Source organism: Rhamphochromis longiceps, linkage group LG16 (genome assembly GCF_057381845.1).
Source record: "Rhamphochromis longiceps isolate RC_006_pf linkage group LG16, R_longiceps_female_GT1.1, whole genome shotgun sequence".
Lineage (NCBI taxonomy): Eukaryota > Metazoa > Chordata > Actinopteri > Cichliformes > Cichlidae > Rhamphochromis > Rhamphochromis longiceps.
Window position 1 is genome coordinate 38,035,680 of NC_140572.1, and position 14,225 is coordinate 38,049,904.

Genomic DNA, 14,225 nt, shown 5'->3' on the forward strand with positions numbered 1-14,225 from the left:
AGCTGATCGGATCGGCAAACTGTTTCTGGAATATTATGTTTTTGTTGCTGCAAGTGCTTTTTATGCAGTTTTTGCAAAGCTATATGTGGAAGGAAACCGTGACCGAGGACAAGCTGATGGCATCAGATGTAAGTACAACTCCTCCAGTTTCATATGCAAAAAAAAATATTGCACTAGCTCACGTGGTTGCAGTTCTACAGGGGTTTAAAAATAGTTACGCAAAACGGAGCGTGTCTGCTCCGACCAGCTTTAAAGGGTTAATATTCGCTCTAAGATCATGTAACGCAAATCCCAAAACAATTGACTTGTCAAACATTACTCCCAAAATTTGCGACTCTTTAATGACAGCATGTGGTTATTATCCAGTAAGTTTTACTGGATTTAAAATTTGACTGTAAAACTAATATTTCATGTGACTTATGATCAGGATTCTTACTTTTTTTAAATCCATACAAGAGCGCAGCAGCACTGGAGCTGTTCTCTGAGTTACTCACACCAGTCTTTTTTACAGCACACCATTAGCTAGCTAGCTAAGCAGTCATGCAGTTAGTTTTTCCTGGTTCCCAGAATGTGAACAGCTCAGGTCTCTTATTTAAATGAAAGAAGATATTGACTGATTTTGGTCACGGAGAGCTCAGGACACCTTTGGCTTCTTCAGTGACAATTAGAAAGCTTCACTAAGTTTTATTGGTGTAAGCTGGGGTTCGCAGACAATCTGCTGTGGGGGTCAAACAATGTCTTCATTTCACATATTCTGGATAATCTGAGATAATCTGTGTAGCTTTTCTTTGCCTATATCAAAACCACTACTTCAAACTCGGTGGCTGTGCTGGTGGGGGCAGCGGTAGGTGCAGGTGAGGCTGTTTGGAAGTTGCCGGCCTGCTCCACTCCGTGTCCGTATGTTTGTGGGAACTTCAAACTCCTACATTTATCCATCACAAATAAGAGTCAAAGCCTCAATTTAACCCTGACCTAGTTGTTACCTAAACCCTGAAACAAAATCTGAACTCAAAGGAGTTTGAAAAATGAAAAAATGCAGTTGCTGTAATGGTCTAAAACTCAAACGGGTTCTCACAAAGACAGCTGGACATGTTTTTATAAATAGACTCACTCATGCTGTGAAGATGAGCTACAAAAACATGGGTTACGCTCTTTTCAAACAGTGATTGCAATAGTACCCACTACCCACTTGTCAGTGTAAGCTGCCTCATGCTTAAATATAATTGCCAACTTAGTCCACATTAATTGCTCCTTAAGTGCATTAATATAGCTGTGAAGAGGAATCAGTGTGTAGATCAGGAGTTATATTAGCAGCTGCAGTCTTTCACACGCAGGTGGTTCCCTGCTTAGTTTAGTCCATTATGGCTGATGTGAGCACCGACACACTGGCCTGTTTGCTCAGAACACATTTCTGCTTTAGACGGAAACACAAATATTACTCACTGGACTTGAGTGCTGAGGAATTGACTTCAATCTCTCCTCCCGTGATTGGCTGGAAAACCGAGAGCTCAGACTGGTAGTGGTCAGGACTCTGGGCCAGGCTTGTGTTAGCCGTGCTCCTCTGCTGGGCTTCATGTTCCTCATAAACCGCCATCAGCTTACAGGAAAACACACAAAATGCAGCAGGTTAGGTTTTTCTGCTTTTGGTATTTTCACATTTAAACAATAACTGCAGCAGAGTAAAGCTTTAGGACATAATATCACAAGTTTTTTACTACCTATTGTAGAAAACAAAGCAGGTTTAAGAGATAACAACCAACATATGGATATCAACAGTGCCCATACTTCACCATTAATCCATAAACAGCCTGCTGGCTTCTTTAAATAAACCACAAACAATAGAAGCTCTGTTTGGTTTACTGCATGCACAAGCACTCAACATGTGTTACCTTGTGGATGAGCACGCTATAGAGGACATCCAACGAGCCCAGCATGCCTGTGACAGAGCGTGTCCTACTGATTAACCACTGACTCCATTAATGTCCTCTGTGCATGTGTGCGCACTGTGCTAACTCTAGCTGGGTTATATAGTGGGATCCCTGTCTATTGAGCACTGCACCGAGTCTGTGTTTAGCCTAACGTTGCACAGAGCTCGTCCACACTGTGTTCTAGGGGCCTCCACTCACAGTCTGAATAGCCCTGTGTGCATGTGTGTGTTTATGTGCATCGTGTCCATAGTGGCTAAGAGTAAAGAAAGGAGACTTTGCCAGCAAAGCCAGAGGCTTCATGTGACAGTGGACACAACAACAACTAGGATTTGTTTGCTGTCTCTTACTCAGGCAGATGCTACTATGTTCCCTCAGTGCAATCTTTTTTCATGGACTGGGATCAGTGGAACAATAATCTACCAGTGTATTTCTGTATATCTGGGTTCTTTGGCGATATATTTTGATGTAAAGTTTTACTAAAAGTTACTGTAATTCCACAATCATAACATCACTGTGTACAGCCCTTTCCACTGTGTGTTGCTAGCAGACCCCACCTTTCACCCTTTATGATTGGGACGCTGCATTAGCTGGCAGCAATTCACAATTGTAATTAATACAACACTCCAGAACCTCATTATTATAACTTTCTCATATACAACAGGCACACAGGAAGAGACTAGCAACAAGTAAAATAAGGACTAATAGGAGTGAATGACACTGCAGACTGACATGTAAGTGGTTGGTAAATACATTAGAGGTGTCACCTACGCAACTGGAGCCTGGACTGTCAGCTAGTGACAAATTGTCAGCTTTCTGTAGAAGAGGCTTAGTGTGACAGGACTTAAGGACCTGCCTGAGTATCCACCTGTTTTTAGTCTCACAGTAATTCAAAGACACCTCAGTGTTCTCCCTGGGCTCACTGTTTGTGGAGAGGTCGGTGTTAACATTTGTTGGGATGCTATTATTTAACCTCCTAGGACCTGGCGTCCACATATGTGGACATCACATTTTGGGTTATTTAGACCAAAATACTCAATTTTGCTCTACAAGGGCCTGATATCCACTTACGAGTACATTATACTGCTACTGTTCTATCGAAATTTTAAACAAATATCCTCATATGTGGCTCTTATTTTTCCTAAGAAACAAAAATCAGGTAAAAAAAAATATCTGGTCATTCTTTGTTTTTACATTCATTGGGTCCCAATCAGCCCAAATATCAAAGAGAAATCAAAAATGCTGCCGTGGAAGAGTTCGGGTCTTAGGAGGTTAATGTAACAACTTGCTGTCAACTCAATCGTAGAAGACCTAGAAGTGTATCTTTACACTTCTACGTCTGCTGCTCAACCTGAAGCTACAACAATAAAAACACAGATGGGGGCGTAATAAGAAATGATTCAGCCTTTAATGCGTCTTTACTAAATGCAGTAAATACGACTTGAGATGAATAACTGTTTTAACAAATACTAAGTCAAGATGCAGAAGCAGCAAGTGAAAAACTACATACACCTGGGAACTAAACAGTTTGTGGAACCATTTTTAGCAGAAGTAACTGGAAGCACTCATTTCCTGTATGACTTTATCAGTCTGTGACATTACTGTGGTGGAAATTTGGCCCACTCTGCTTAGTAACACAGACCCACCACAGCATTTCAATGGGTTGAGGTCTGGACTTTGACTGGGTCATTACACTAACTTCATTCTTTTCTTTTTCAGCCATAGATGTGCAGATTCACAACTGCTCCTGGGATCATTGTCCTGCTGCATTGCCCAATTATTCCCAAGCTTTAGCTGTCAGACAGCTTCATGTTTAGCTCTACAATACTTTAGTATACAGACGGGTTCAGGTCCTGTGGTGCAAAGTGATGTGTTGTGCAAATCCTGATCAAACGTCTCCCCTTTGGTCAACTTCTTGCTCCAGAAGTCTTGCGGTTTGCTCAGATCAGGTCTTGTCATGTTCTCTTTAGAGAGAAGAGATTTTCTCTCCCAGTCTGTTTGGACTGTCATGAACTTGAATACAGCTGAGATAGTCGTTTTGTTTTCTGTAGGTTTTCCGAGCTTTTCACAGTCTGACCTCGGGCTGAATTTGCTGGGACGTTCACTCCTGGGAAGACCGGCCTCTGTCTTCAATGTTGTGAATCCGCATTCTTACTGCAGACCAATTAAATTCAGACAGTTTGGAAATAGACATCCCTGGGTTGATGAGCAGCAACAACTGGCTCTCATCACCTGGATCATTGCTCCCAATCAGCAAACGGCCAAAACGCCTGCTTTTATAGAGGCGGCATGACTTATTGATGATCAGTTAATCCAGCGCATTTCATTATTAGCGCATGGTTCTACACTTTGGCTTCGTTTTTGTTAAACAAATTATAACCTGTCGGATTTTTAGTTCATCATAATTAAATCATTTTAAATAATTTTATTTCCTATCATTTAAAGAGGGTGTACTTTCTTTTTCCCATATCTGTACATACTTTTGCTTTTTCTCCTGGAAGAGCCAAATAGTATCAAGTTACACAATATCGCACCTTTCTTGCCATCTTCCCAGCAAATCTCACCAGCTATTCAGCACAATCCAGGCCTCTCCGTCTTTCACACATTCATGTTCTGTCACATTCCCCACTTCCATCTGTCTAACACAGATTTCTCTCTTTGTCTTACTCAATTTTTCCTCTCATAACAAATCTTCGTTTTTTGCCATATTTCTGTTGACATTGTAATCCTTTTCCCCAGGTCATTCCCAACCTTTTGGTGCCACGGCACATATTTCACATTAGAAAAATCACACGGCACACCACCAACCAAAAATGTGACAAAAAGCATATTGATATTTTTCCCCAAACCAGACATAGTAGAATTGGCTCGGTTTGTCCCCAGTATACCCCTTTTGGTTTATTCTGACCACTACTCACGCTGGGCCTTCACCTGGGTCAGAGTTTTCTCCAGGACCAGACTGACTACTTTTTCTTTTCAAATATTTATCTATTGCTATTACGCGCTGTATCGTCTCACAGCGTGACTATTGTGTAATTTCTGCTTCGTCTTCTTCTGTTTACTAGCAGCTGGCAACCCATTTAATTAGAGCAGGTAGTTGCACTGCCCTCTAGTGGAAGAGAATATAATTGTTCAACCCATTACTCACGCCAACCTCCCCAACCTTTTGTGCTCCACGGACCGGTTTAATGTCAGACAATATTTCATGGACCGGCCTTTAAGGTGTCGCGGATAAATACAACAAAATAAAACGATACGACCAAGACAAAAACGGTGGGATTTTGTAAACATTATAATAAACGTGAATTCACTGTGTAATTGTGTAACTTTATTAGCAGCGTCCTCCAGAAATGCACCAACAACACTGAGAGTAACATCCTCCTCTCTGCCCCTTAATGCTCTCAGGTCGCTATGGTAACACATAAACATTTCTTTCAAAATAAGACGCACGACTACAAAACGGAAAAGACCCAGGGAAACCGAGTTAACAATAAAAACCCTGAAAACCAAAAATTTCACACCCGAGCCTCCACTCTCGCGGCCCGGTGCCAAACGACTCACGGACCGGTACGAGGCCGTGGCCCGGGGGTTTGAGACCGCTGGTTTAGGGTACCAATCAACTGGAAGATGAAAAAACCCCACTAAATGTGATGAAAGGGATGTTACTTTTATTTTGGACCCTGTTCCAGTTTTTCTTTTCATTCTGAACTTCTACAATATGGATACAAAGTACCTGCTTGACACATATCAAAGAAATGTACCATCAGAAGAACATTTAACTTTCTGGATGTAAGAATCAATATTAGTGTCGAGTAAGAGAAATCCCTCCAACATGTTTAAGAGGACGGGACAAACTGACAGACAGTTAAAAAGATAATACTTCCAGCCATGTCTGTGTTGGCACAACGTAACAAAAAGAGCTCACATTCCTCACCAGAAAACTGCTTAAGAACAAGACTAATAGCTTCCAGATGAAAACACGCACAGAGCTGTGGCAGAGATCGTTAAAAAAAGAACATCTGAAAGGATGACTGGAAGAAAAATGTGTAGACAAATTCAACAGAGCCTTGCCAAGTCTCTTAAAAAGCTGAGGGGGGAAGAAAAGAAAGGCAAGCGGAGCAGATATGGGAGGACTCTGCTTCTGTTCTGTTCAACAGGGAACTCAAAGACCTGCCAAACAAAATGACACCACAGCCTGAGCATGGGAGGAAGAGCGGGATGAGAGAGACGGAAAGGTGAGACCGCACCGAGCGAAAGCACCGAAAAAGACAAATGGGCACAGAGAACGTGAGAGACGGAGACGAGAGAGACTTATAAAGATAATAACGAGGCAGACTGACAGATGTGTGGTACTGTAAAAACCTTCAAGATGTCAGAGAGCAAAAAGCAAACCTGCAACTGGAGACTGTCAGAGAGTCACTGTGTCAAATGCAATGACGTGTAAGCAAAATGAAAAGTTACACGCTGCCAATCCCAGCCCTGCTCACCCGTCACCCGCCGAGCACACACATTTTATTTAGAGGAAATTTGAAAACTGATTCCCTGTCACACATCTGAAAAATATTGAACAACTTGGGTCAAAATTTGACTCATTTTATTACCACGAACTGTAATTTTTCTCTCTGCGACTCTTCATCTCAATCGTGTAATTATATATATAATATTTAACCTTCAACATCTAAAACTCAAAGAAGACAATGGCAGTAAAATTTTGTTTATTTCTTTCTTCTTCTGTCAAACACACATTTTACTTTGATCGTGTTGCTGACAGCATCATGTAGAAATGTCTTTTAATTGTCTGTGAGTCTTAATTCAAAAATACTTTCTTATACTTTGTTCCTTTTTAGAGGCAGGTGACAAGACTTACACGTCACATTTAATCGTAAGCCTTTGCATGTTTCCATGATTCATTCTGATCTACATACTGAACATCTAATTTTTGGCACCAAGTCTTTTCATAATAAAAGACGTGTAATTTTAGGCCTTTTATTTTTAATTAATACTTTCACAGTTTACAAGTGAACGACCCTCTGTTATTATTACCAGTTTAGCAAACAACAGTAATCACTGACTAAATAAAATCTAAACATGTGAATCACTTTTACTAATAAAGTAACTTCACTTCAGTGTTTTACATGATGCACCATGTTTACACTGCTCAGCACTTCCTAATGTGAGTGAGTGCAGAGCCGCCTCTGTTATGAAGTGAATGAAACTGATATGGGTAAATTAATAGCAGTCCAGAACTGGCGTCGGTGCACATGCACACACACACACACACACACCTCCATTACCATCTTTTTCCGCATGATATGCTTTTTAATCGGCTCGATTAAAGCCCGATTGATTGGTTTGGTGTGGATCGATAAAACGCCTCAATCAGGAAAAATGCACGAGTACATCCACGGCTCGCAAACAGTATGTGGACTCTCACTTTCACACCCAAACAAAACAATCTTTAAACACGCTTAAGCTATCCGCACACCACTGACCTTTGATTTCCACTCACAACCACTTACCATAAAAAATCCATGATGATGAAGTGTGTATTTGTGTGTCTGTGTGCGTACTTTGGCATCTTATCCAGTCAGCAATATCCGTAGCAATGACCACTCCATCACAGCTGCATCAGAAGAGTCATACATGACCACAACTGTGAGTATTTCATGAATAGTTTATGGATGTTGTTTTACTGATTGTTTTATAGGCTGGTTTTGGAGATGGCTTTGGGTGCGATACACATAGAAACGAAGATTAAGGAAAAACAAGATCGACAAATAACAATTTTCCATTTTTCTTTTTGCAAATATGCTAATTTACTGCTTTTCATGATGCCTTTCTTAAAAATGTGAATAATAAACTCAGATGAACCAAATAAAACGGTGAATTGAGGATAATAAATAAGTGTGCCAGGCCCAAAATTCACAGAGCTTTTATTCTGACACCACAGAAGAAAGACACACAAACAAGCACACACACACTGACAGAGGATAGACTGACAGCACCACCTAGTCACGCTCAAACAAAACTGCACCCTCCAAGCCCCACACACACGCACGCACACGCACGCACGCACACACACACACACACACACACACACACACACACACACACACACACACACACACACACACACACACACGCCTGACCCTCACAGTCTGCTTTTGTGTCATTTATGAGTCTACTACTTCGACAAAAAAGAGATAAGTAAAGACATGACCCAGAAGCAGAGGAAAACACAAACACTTCATCACATTTTAAAACTACCAGACAACTTTACAAGCTTGCGATCCTGTTTTATCTGTTATTTCACTCCCTGCTCTTTAAGTTATTTAGGTGTAGTGCCAAAGTTTAAAAACATGTGACATAATTGTGATGCACCAACCACAAACATCTGGTTTGCTGCTGTGGGCAGCTACGGTCACTCGAGCAGCAGATTAAAGCTAAGCTTGAGGAACAACACTCAGGAGAAATAATACTTTTAAAGTGGAGCGAGTTTCTATGTACTGACCATAAAAATATTCGTGCATAAATTTTGCAGATTACAAAGAGAATTTGAATGAACCCTGAGGCAGGTCAGCTCTTCTGTTCGAGGCTACAAGTTGGCCTTTCTTCTTTCATCAGCAGATATTCCTGCTCAGCCCCATTTCCCCCTCTGGCATCACTTTGCCTTCCCTCCTTTGCTTCCCATTTCTCTCCTCCCTGCCTCCTTTCATTTTACACTGTTTTTCCACGGCTTCTTTCTTCGGCTGAGCCGCTCTCCCCTCTGACATGGTTCTCTTGAGTTTACCGTAGATTTAAGTGTGTGCTTGTCTTTTAATCTCATCAGAATTAGAAACCAAAGTTTGGGAAAAAACTAGAAATGCCAATTATGACTTACTGACCTGCTTATAATGGTATTTTTACTAATGTGTCATTTTTGACTCTATGTGACTCTTTTCTATGTTCACAGTAGGCTGACAGTGCCAACACTCAGCCTCCTGCTAGATGCACCTATGGTACCAATTTTAAAAACCCTACATCGTCTCGTAGTCGAGTCATCGCATTCAAGAACTCAGGTGTCCACTCATCGAAGGACACTCGTTTCTGCCGCTTTTATCCACAGCTCGCGAACGAGACCCCCGAACTGCTCCACCTGGGGTACGTGGACACTTCACCAATCAAATAATCCAAAAACCTGACTTCACTTTGATGTAAAGCAGAAGGGAATAGCCAAGCGTGGATTTCATTGTTGTGTTTGAAGCTCACCACACTGTTTCTCGAGTGTTTTAACCACAGAGCTACATTTCTGCCCAAATGTGTACCTGGAGGAGTAAGTTATGGCTGTTCTATGTCACGTGACATGTAGGTTTAGCTTTTCTGTGTTTGTGTTTTGGTTGAGGCTCAAGAATGTAAGTAAAGGTGTGCGATGCTGATTTATTTCCTGTTTCACGCCGGAGCAACAAACCAGTGTACTGGAGGAACATCCAACTCACACTAAAAAAAAAAAACCTCCACTGTAACATTAGACCCATATACAAAGCATTTTACACATCTGACAGTTATTTATGATGTTACTGTATTTATTTGATCACATAAAAGGTCAGGAAAAAACATGCGAGACATCTGACAACCAGTCGATACTTTTAAGGTCTTATTTTGAGAATATTAAATGTTTTAACAGTTGTAAGATCCGCTGTGATGTTCTGAGTTATAGTGGCTCCTTACAAATCGGCTGATGTAAATCATCATGTTCCAGCACTCTGCTCTATTGGATATCCCCACACAGCAACAAAGAGCTTATCGATTAACACATGAATCTGATACACCCGCGCTCGCTCTCTCAGTCTCGATACTCTGTTTAATCTGACTGTTTTATTCCTAAGGGTTCGCTTTTGTCCCCTACCGTGCGTTTTTTATTCTCTTGCATGCTTTAAAATGAGTCAAACATTAACAACAGAACACGGATGAGAAAACATTCGCTCCCAAAGGATGCAAATGCTAACCTTACGCATAAATGCCAAAGGACAGGGACAAAAATATTTATACGCACACACAGACGGACAAACTGAGTATGACCTCTCTGCTACAATCGATCCGTTGATGTGCTAATCGATAATTAGGATGGGGTTGTGTCTGTACGGAGAATATAGATGAATGAAATTCCACTGCTCAGCAGTTTCAGCGGTGTGTAGGTGTGTATTTGTGTAGTTTCGTGCGCATGTGAGTTCTCTTCCTCTATTGATCTCCAGTCACCTTGCCTCTCAGCAGAGCATGAGAAATCCAGACAAAACAGACAGGAAGGAAAAGATGAATGGGAGGCAGAAATACTGCGAAGAAAGAACTCAGACACAAAGACAAAGAGGGTCCACAGACACACAGTTCCAACTGTTAGACAGCCAGACAACAACGCACACGGAAACATATTATAGCTGACATACAGAGTTATCTAACAACAGAGAAAGCAGAAAAATTGAAACTGTCGCGAGTAAAGCAGCGCAACTGTTCGGTGACTTTTTGAACTTCAGTGTCTGTCACAACGCCAAAATATAATGAAAACTTCTGTCCTACAGATGGTGTGTGTACGCCTCTGCATTCATATTTGCGTGCATGACTGTTTGTATCCCCACATATATGCATTTATGTTTGTGCATGAAAAAGAATATCTGTGTGTGTGTGTGTGTGTGTGTGTGTGTGTGTGTGTGTGTGTGTGTGTGTGTGTGTGTGTGTGTGTGTGTGTGTGTGTGTGTAAACCATCTACCACCATCTCCCCGAGGCTGTGTGTAGACCACCATTGGCCATATGGAACAGCATTATGGAGACACACTGGCACAGATGGACACATTCTGTACTGGCCATATTCTCAGTGATCTACCAGTAGCTGTCTAAAAAACAGCACTCATAAGCCAGAAGAGCCTGTAACCAGTGATAACTGCTTAGGCACCTGCTGAATGAAAATGAGGGAAATCATCAAATCTGTGTTATTAACTGATAATGATCGCGCCGATTCGAATATTCTGGACAAGTGTTTTCAAGCTGGTCCTGCACCAACCAACCAGTACCTGGTACTCCACTACAGTAGCTTAGTATGATTTACAATTTAAGAGACACTCTAATTATTCTTATGCTGGAACAACAATTCACCCAGAGTCTGAAACCAGCTATTTTAGTTCCCATCACCTTCCTTTCAAACCAGCTTTCTTCTGTCTGCCCTCCCCTTGTAAAGAAAAGGTCTGAACAGGAGGCTGGGAGGGGTTTCTGTCTTCACAGCCAGAGCTGTGTGCCTGTGATGACCTTATTACGGATATTAGCTCTAAATGATACAGTGTGCAGAGCCAAACGTGCATTGTCTGAAGCCAGCACTTTAGAGCCTGAGCTTGTGGATCACATGGACTACTCGCCCATTTCCTGATCTCATTATTTGGAACTCTGGCTATGTTTAATATCATTAATCTTTAGACAAGTATACACAGTTGTGGTCAGAAGTTTATATGCACTCATCATCGGCTTGAATGGTCGATGGCCAATTAGGGTTTTTAATGATTTCTTTGAACTGTTCATTTTCCAGAGTGGAAGAATTATACAGCATGCATTATTAATGATTTAAAAAACAAGAACTGAGTGCACAAATTAAGAATTTATTTTGGATTTTGTTTAATCCACATGGGACCAAAAGTACCCCACTAATATTTGGTTGCACCTTGACCAGATTCTTGGTAGGCATCAACACGTTCCTGGCATAATTCTGGATGGAAGTTTGACCACTCTTCTCGCCAGTGGCTGAAACAGAATTTATTTAACTAGGCGGGTTTCCCCAGCATGGACTTTTCAGTATAATCTACAGATCTTCAGTAGGGCCATTCCAGAAGCTTAATCCATTCCAAAACCAGTTTTTATCCAGGTTTGGGATCATTGTCCTGCTGAAACACACAGTCAGCATCTAGCTGTTGATTTGAAGTGAAGATGAGGAAATTGGACATAGTCCTCCTCCTTCATTATTCCATCCAGTTTGTGAATGTACCAGTACCACTGTGGCTGTACTGGATGATGCTACACCAGCATGTTTGGCACAGTCCACTAGTCACGATTACGTTGTCTATCAAAATTGTCAACGACAAATTTAATAGTCGACGCGTCGTTTAAAGCCTTGTAAGATCCTGAAAGACGCAGGAATAAGTAGTAGGATTTAAGAGTGTAATAACGGACTGAAACAGAAGATGGCGGTACTGCATGTACAAAGTTGCCAGCTGCTGTTAAACCCAGAAGAAGAAGAAGCAACTCCGGTATCGTAGCTGTGTCCAAATTCAGGCCGCATCCTTTGGAGGCCGCATTTGAAGGCCGATTACGTTACAGCGACGTGACGAAGGCTTTCCAAATTCAAAGACTTCTGCAAATTCAGCCGACAAATGCGTCCTACTTTTCCCCAGATTTGAAGGATGGGTTGGGTGTATCCTTTGTGGCCCAGCCGATCCCAGAATCATAGCACGGCTCAGCTAATTCCAGTTTCCAACAATGGCGCCAGCTATATTACTCTTATTATTCTTTCTGGGTGACAAAATAAACCTTTAACATATTTTCAGGCGAGAATGTAGCTGTGTAAACTTCAAATATCTGCTCGGTTTATCAAGACATCACATTTTTGCAAAAGTGCGCTGACGTTTTCGGAGACGTCTGTTACCCACTAGCTCGATAGCTAGCCGGGGCCAAGGCTCACTAGAGCCGGCGAGAACTGCGGACTCCCGGCAAATCGTTTTCAAACTCCCCGTGGACTTTCGCTACTCAGGTTAAGCATGATATATAAGTCACTTAGATAACTTAAAACTGTTATTGTTTGGCTTTTTTTAGTGTTTTATTTGTTCCTGAGTAAATCGGTTTGGATGAGATTAAAGTTATAGTTTTTACACAGCTGAATAAACGTCAAGCAGACAGCTGATTATCAGAAGTGTGAGATGCTGGAGAATATACTTCAGTTTCCTGTTATATTTTAGATAGCAAGGAGGAGACGGCTCAGTTTATTAAACTCCACTGAGACAATCTGCAAATTTTATTAAAAGTTTAATAAACTCCGGGTCGGGGATGAGTTCCTGCCCCAAGTGGAGGAGTTTAAGTATGTCGGGGTATTGTTCGCGAGTGATAGGAGAAGGGAGCCGGAGATCGACAGACAGATCGTTCCGTTGTGGTGAAGAGCGAGCTGAGTATAAAAGCGAAGCTCTCAATTTACCGGTCGATCTACATCTCTACCCTCACCTATGGCCACGAGCTGTGGGTTGTGACCGAAAGAACGAGATCATGGATACAAGCGGCGGAAATGAGCTTCATCCGAAGGGTGGCCGGCCTCTCCCTTAGAGATAGGGTGAGAAGTTCAGCCGTCCGTGAGGGGCTCAGAGTAGAGCCGTTGCTCCTCCACATTGAAAGGAGCCAGCTGAGGTGTTTAAGCTAGAGGAGGTGGCTGGCGAGAGGAAGGTCTGGGCTTCTCTGCTTAGGCTGTTGCCCCCGCGACCCGGCCGGATGGATAAACTATTATCTTGTCTTTATTTTTAGTTAGCAAATACCTTACACACTTCAAGCTGTAAGCTAATGATAGTTATACAAGAGCAGATGCTGCTGGTGCAATAAGCTGTACGTTTTACGTCCAATGGATGCATGATCTGACTAGTTGATCAATCGCAAAAATAATCGGTGACTAGTCGACTATCAAAGTACTCGTTTGTGGAAGGCCTAAAATGTATATGACCAAAAATGAGGAAAAACCACAACAGAGCCCCGCTCCTTTCTCTCCACAGCAGGCTACACACAAAGTTAAATTTAACCAGCATTTTTCTGCAGTTTTTGTGTTTTTAGATGAGATAAATTAACATCAGGGTCTTTATTCTTATATGCAGAAAGATCAAAAAGGGGAAAAAAAGCTGACTCCCAAAGAATCTCAATACAAAACAAAGGACTTTGGTATTTTCTATCCAGAACACCTTTTTTATAGACCTTGGTTTGCACATGGAGCTATGGTCTTGTTGAAGAAAATGTGTAATGATGTCAAAGCTGAAGCGCTGTGCATACAGCCTTAAAAAGTTGTCAATCTTTAAATCAATGCCAAGGTTTAGTTCACAGCACCTTCAGCCTCTGACGGCTCATTTATCCAGCTGTCTTTCCTTCATCCTCTCCTCCCCCAGCATCTTATCTCATTCAGTCGGATCTCCACATACAATGAATGTATGAGAGGCTTTTGAAGTAGGATTTGCTGGATGTGTGAGATGTGAGTGATTAGGCTACACACACATGTGTGTGCATCACATTTTTGCACACGCACGCACACACGCACACACA

At 41.8% G+C, this 14,225-nt stretch overlaps 1 protein-coding gene across 4 annotated transcripts in view; it reads right to left on the reverse strand.

Annotated features, from left to right (window-relative positions):
• LOC146651637 (partitioning defective 3 homolog B-like) overlaps nucleotides 1–14,225 on the reverse strand; it is a 235,087-nt gene that overhangs the window by 184,194 nt on the left and 36,668 nt on the right. For all 4 annotated transcript variants that reach the window (XM_085383729.1, XM_085383728.1, XM_085383730.1 and 1 more), the window contains exon 3: nucleotides 1,444–1,597. In XM_085383729.1, coding sequence (XP_085239855.1) covers nucleotides 1,444–1,597 — 154 coding nt within the window. The remainder of the gene's footprint in view (nucleotides 1–1,443; nucleotides 1,598–14,225) is intronic.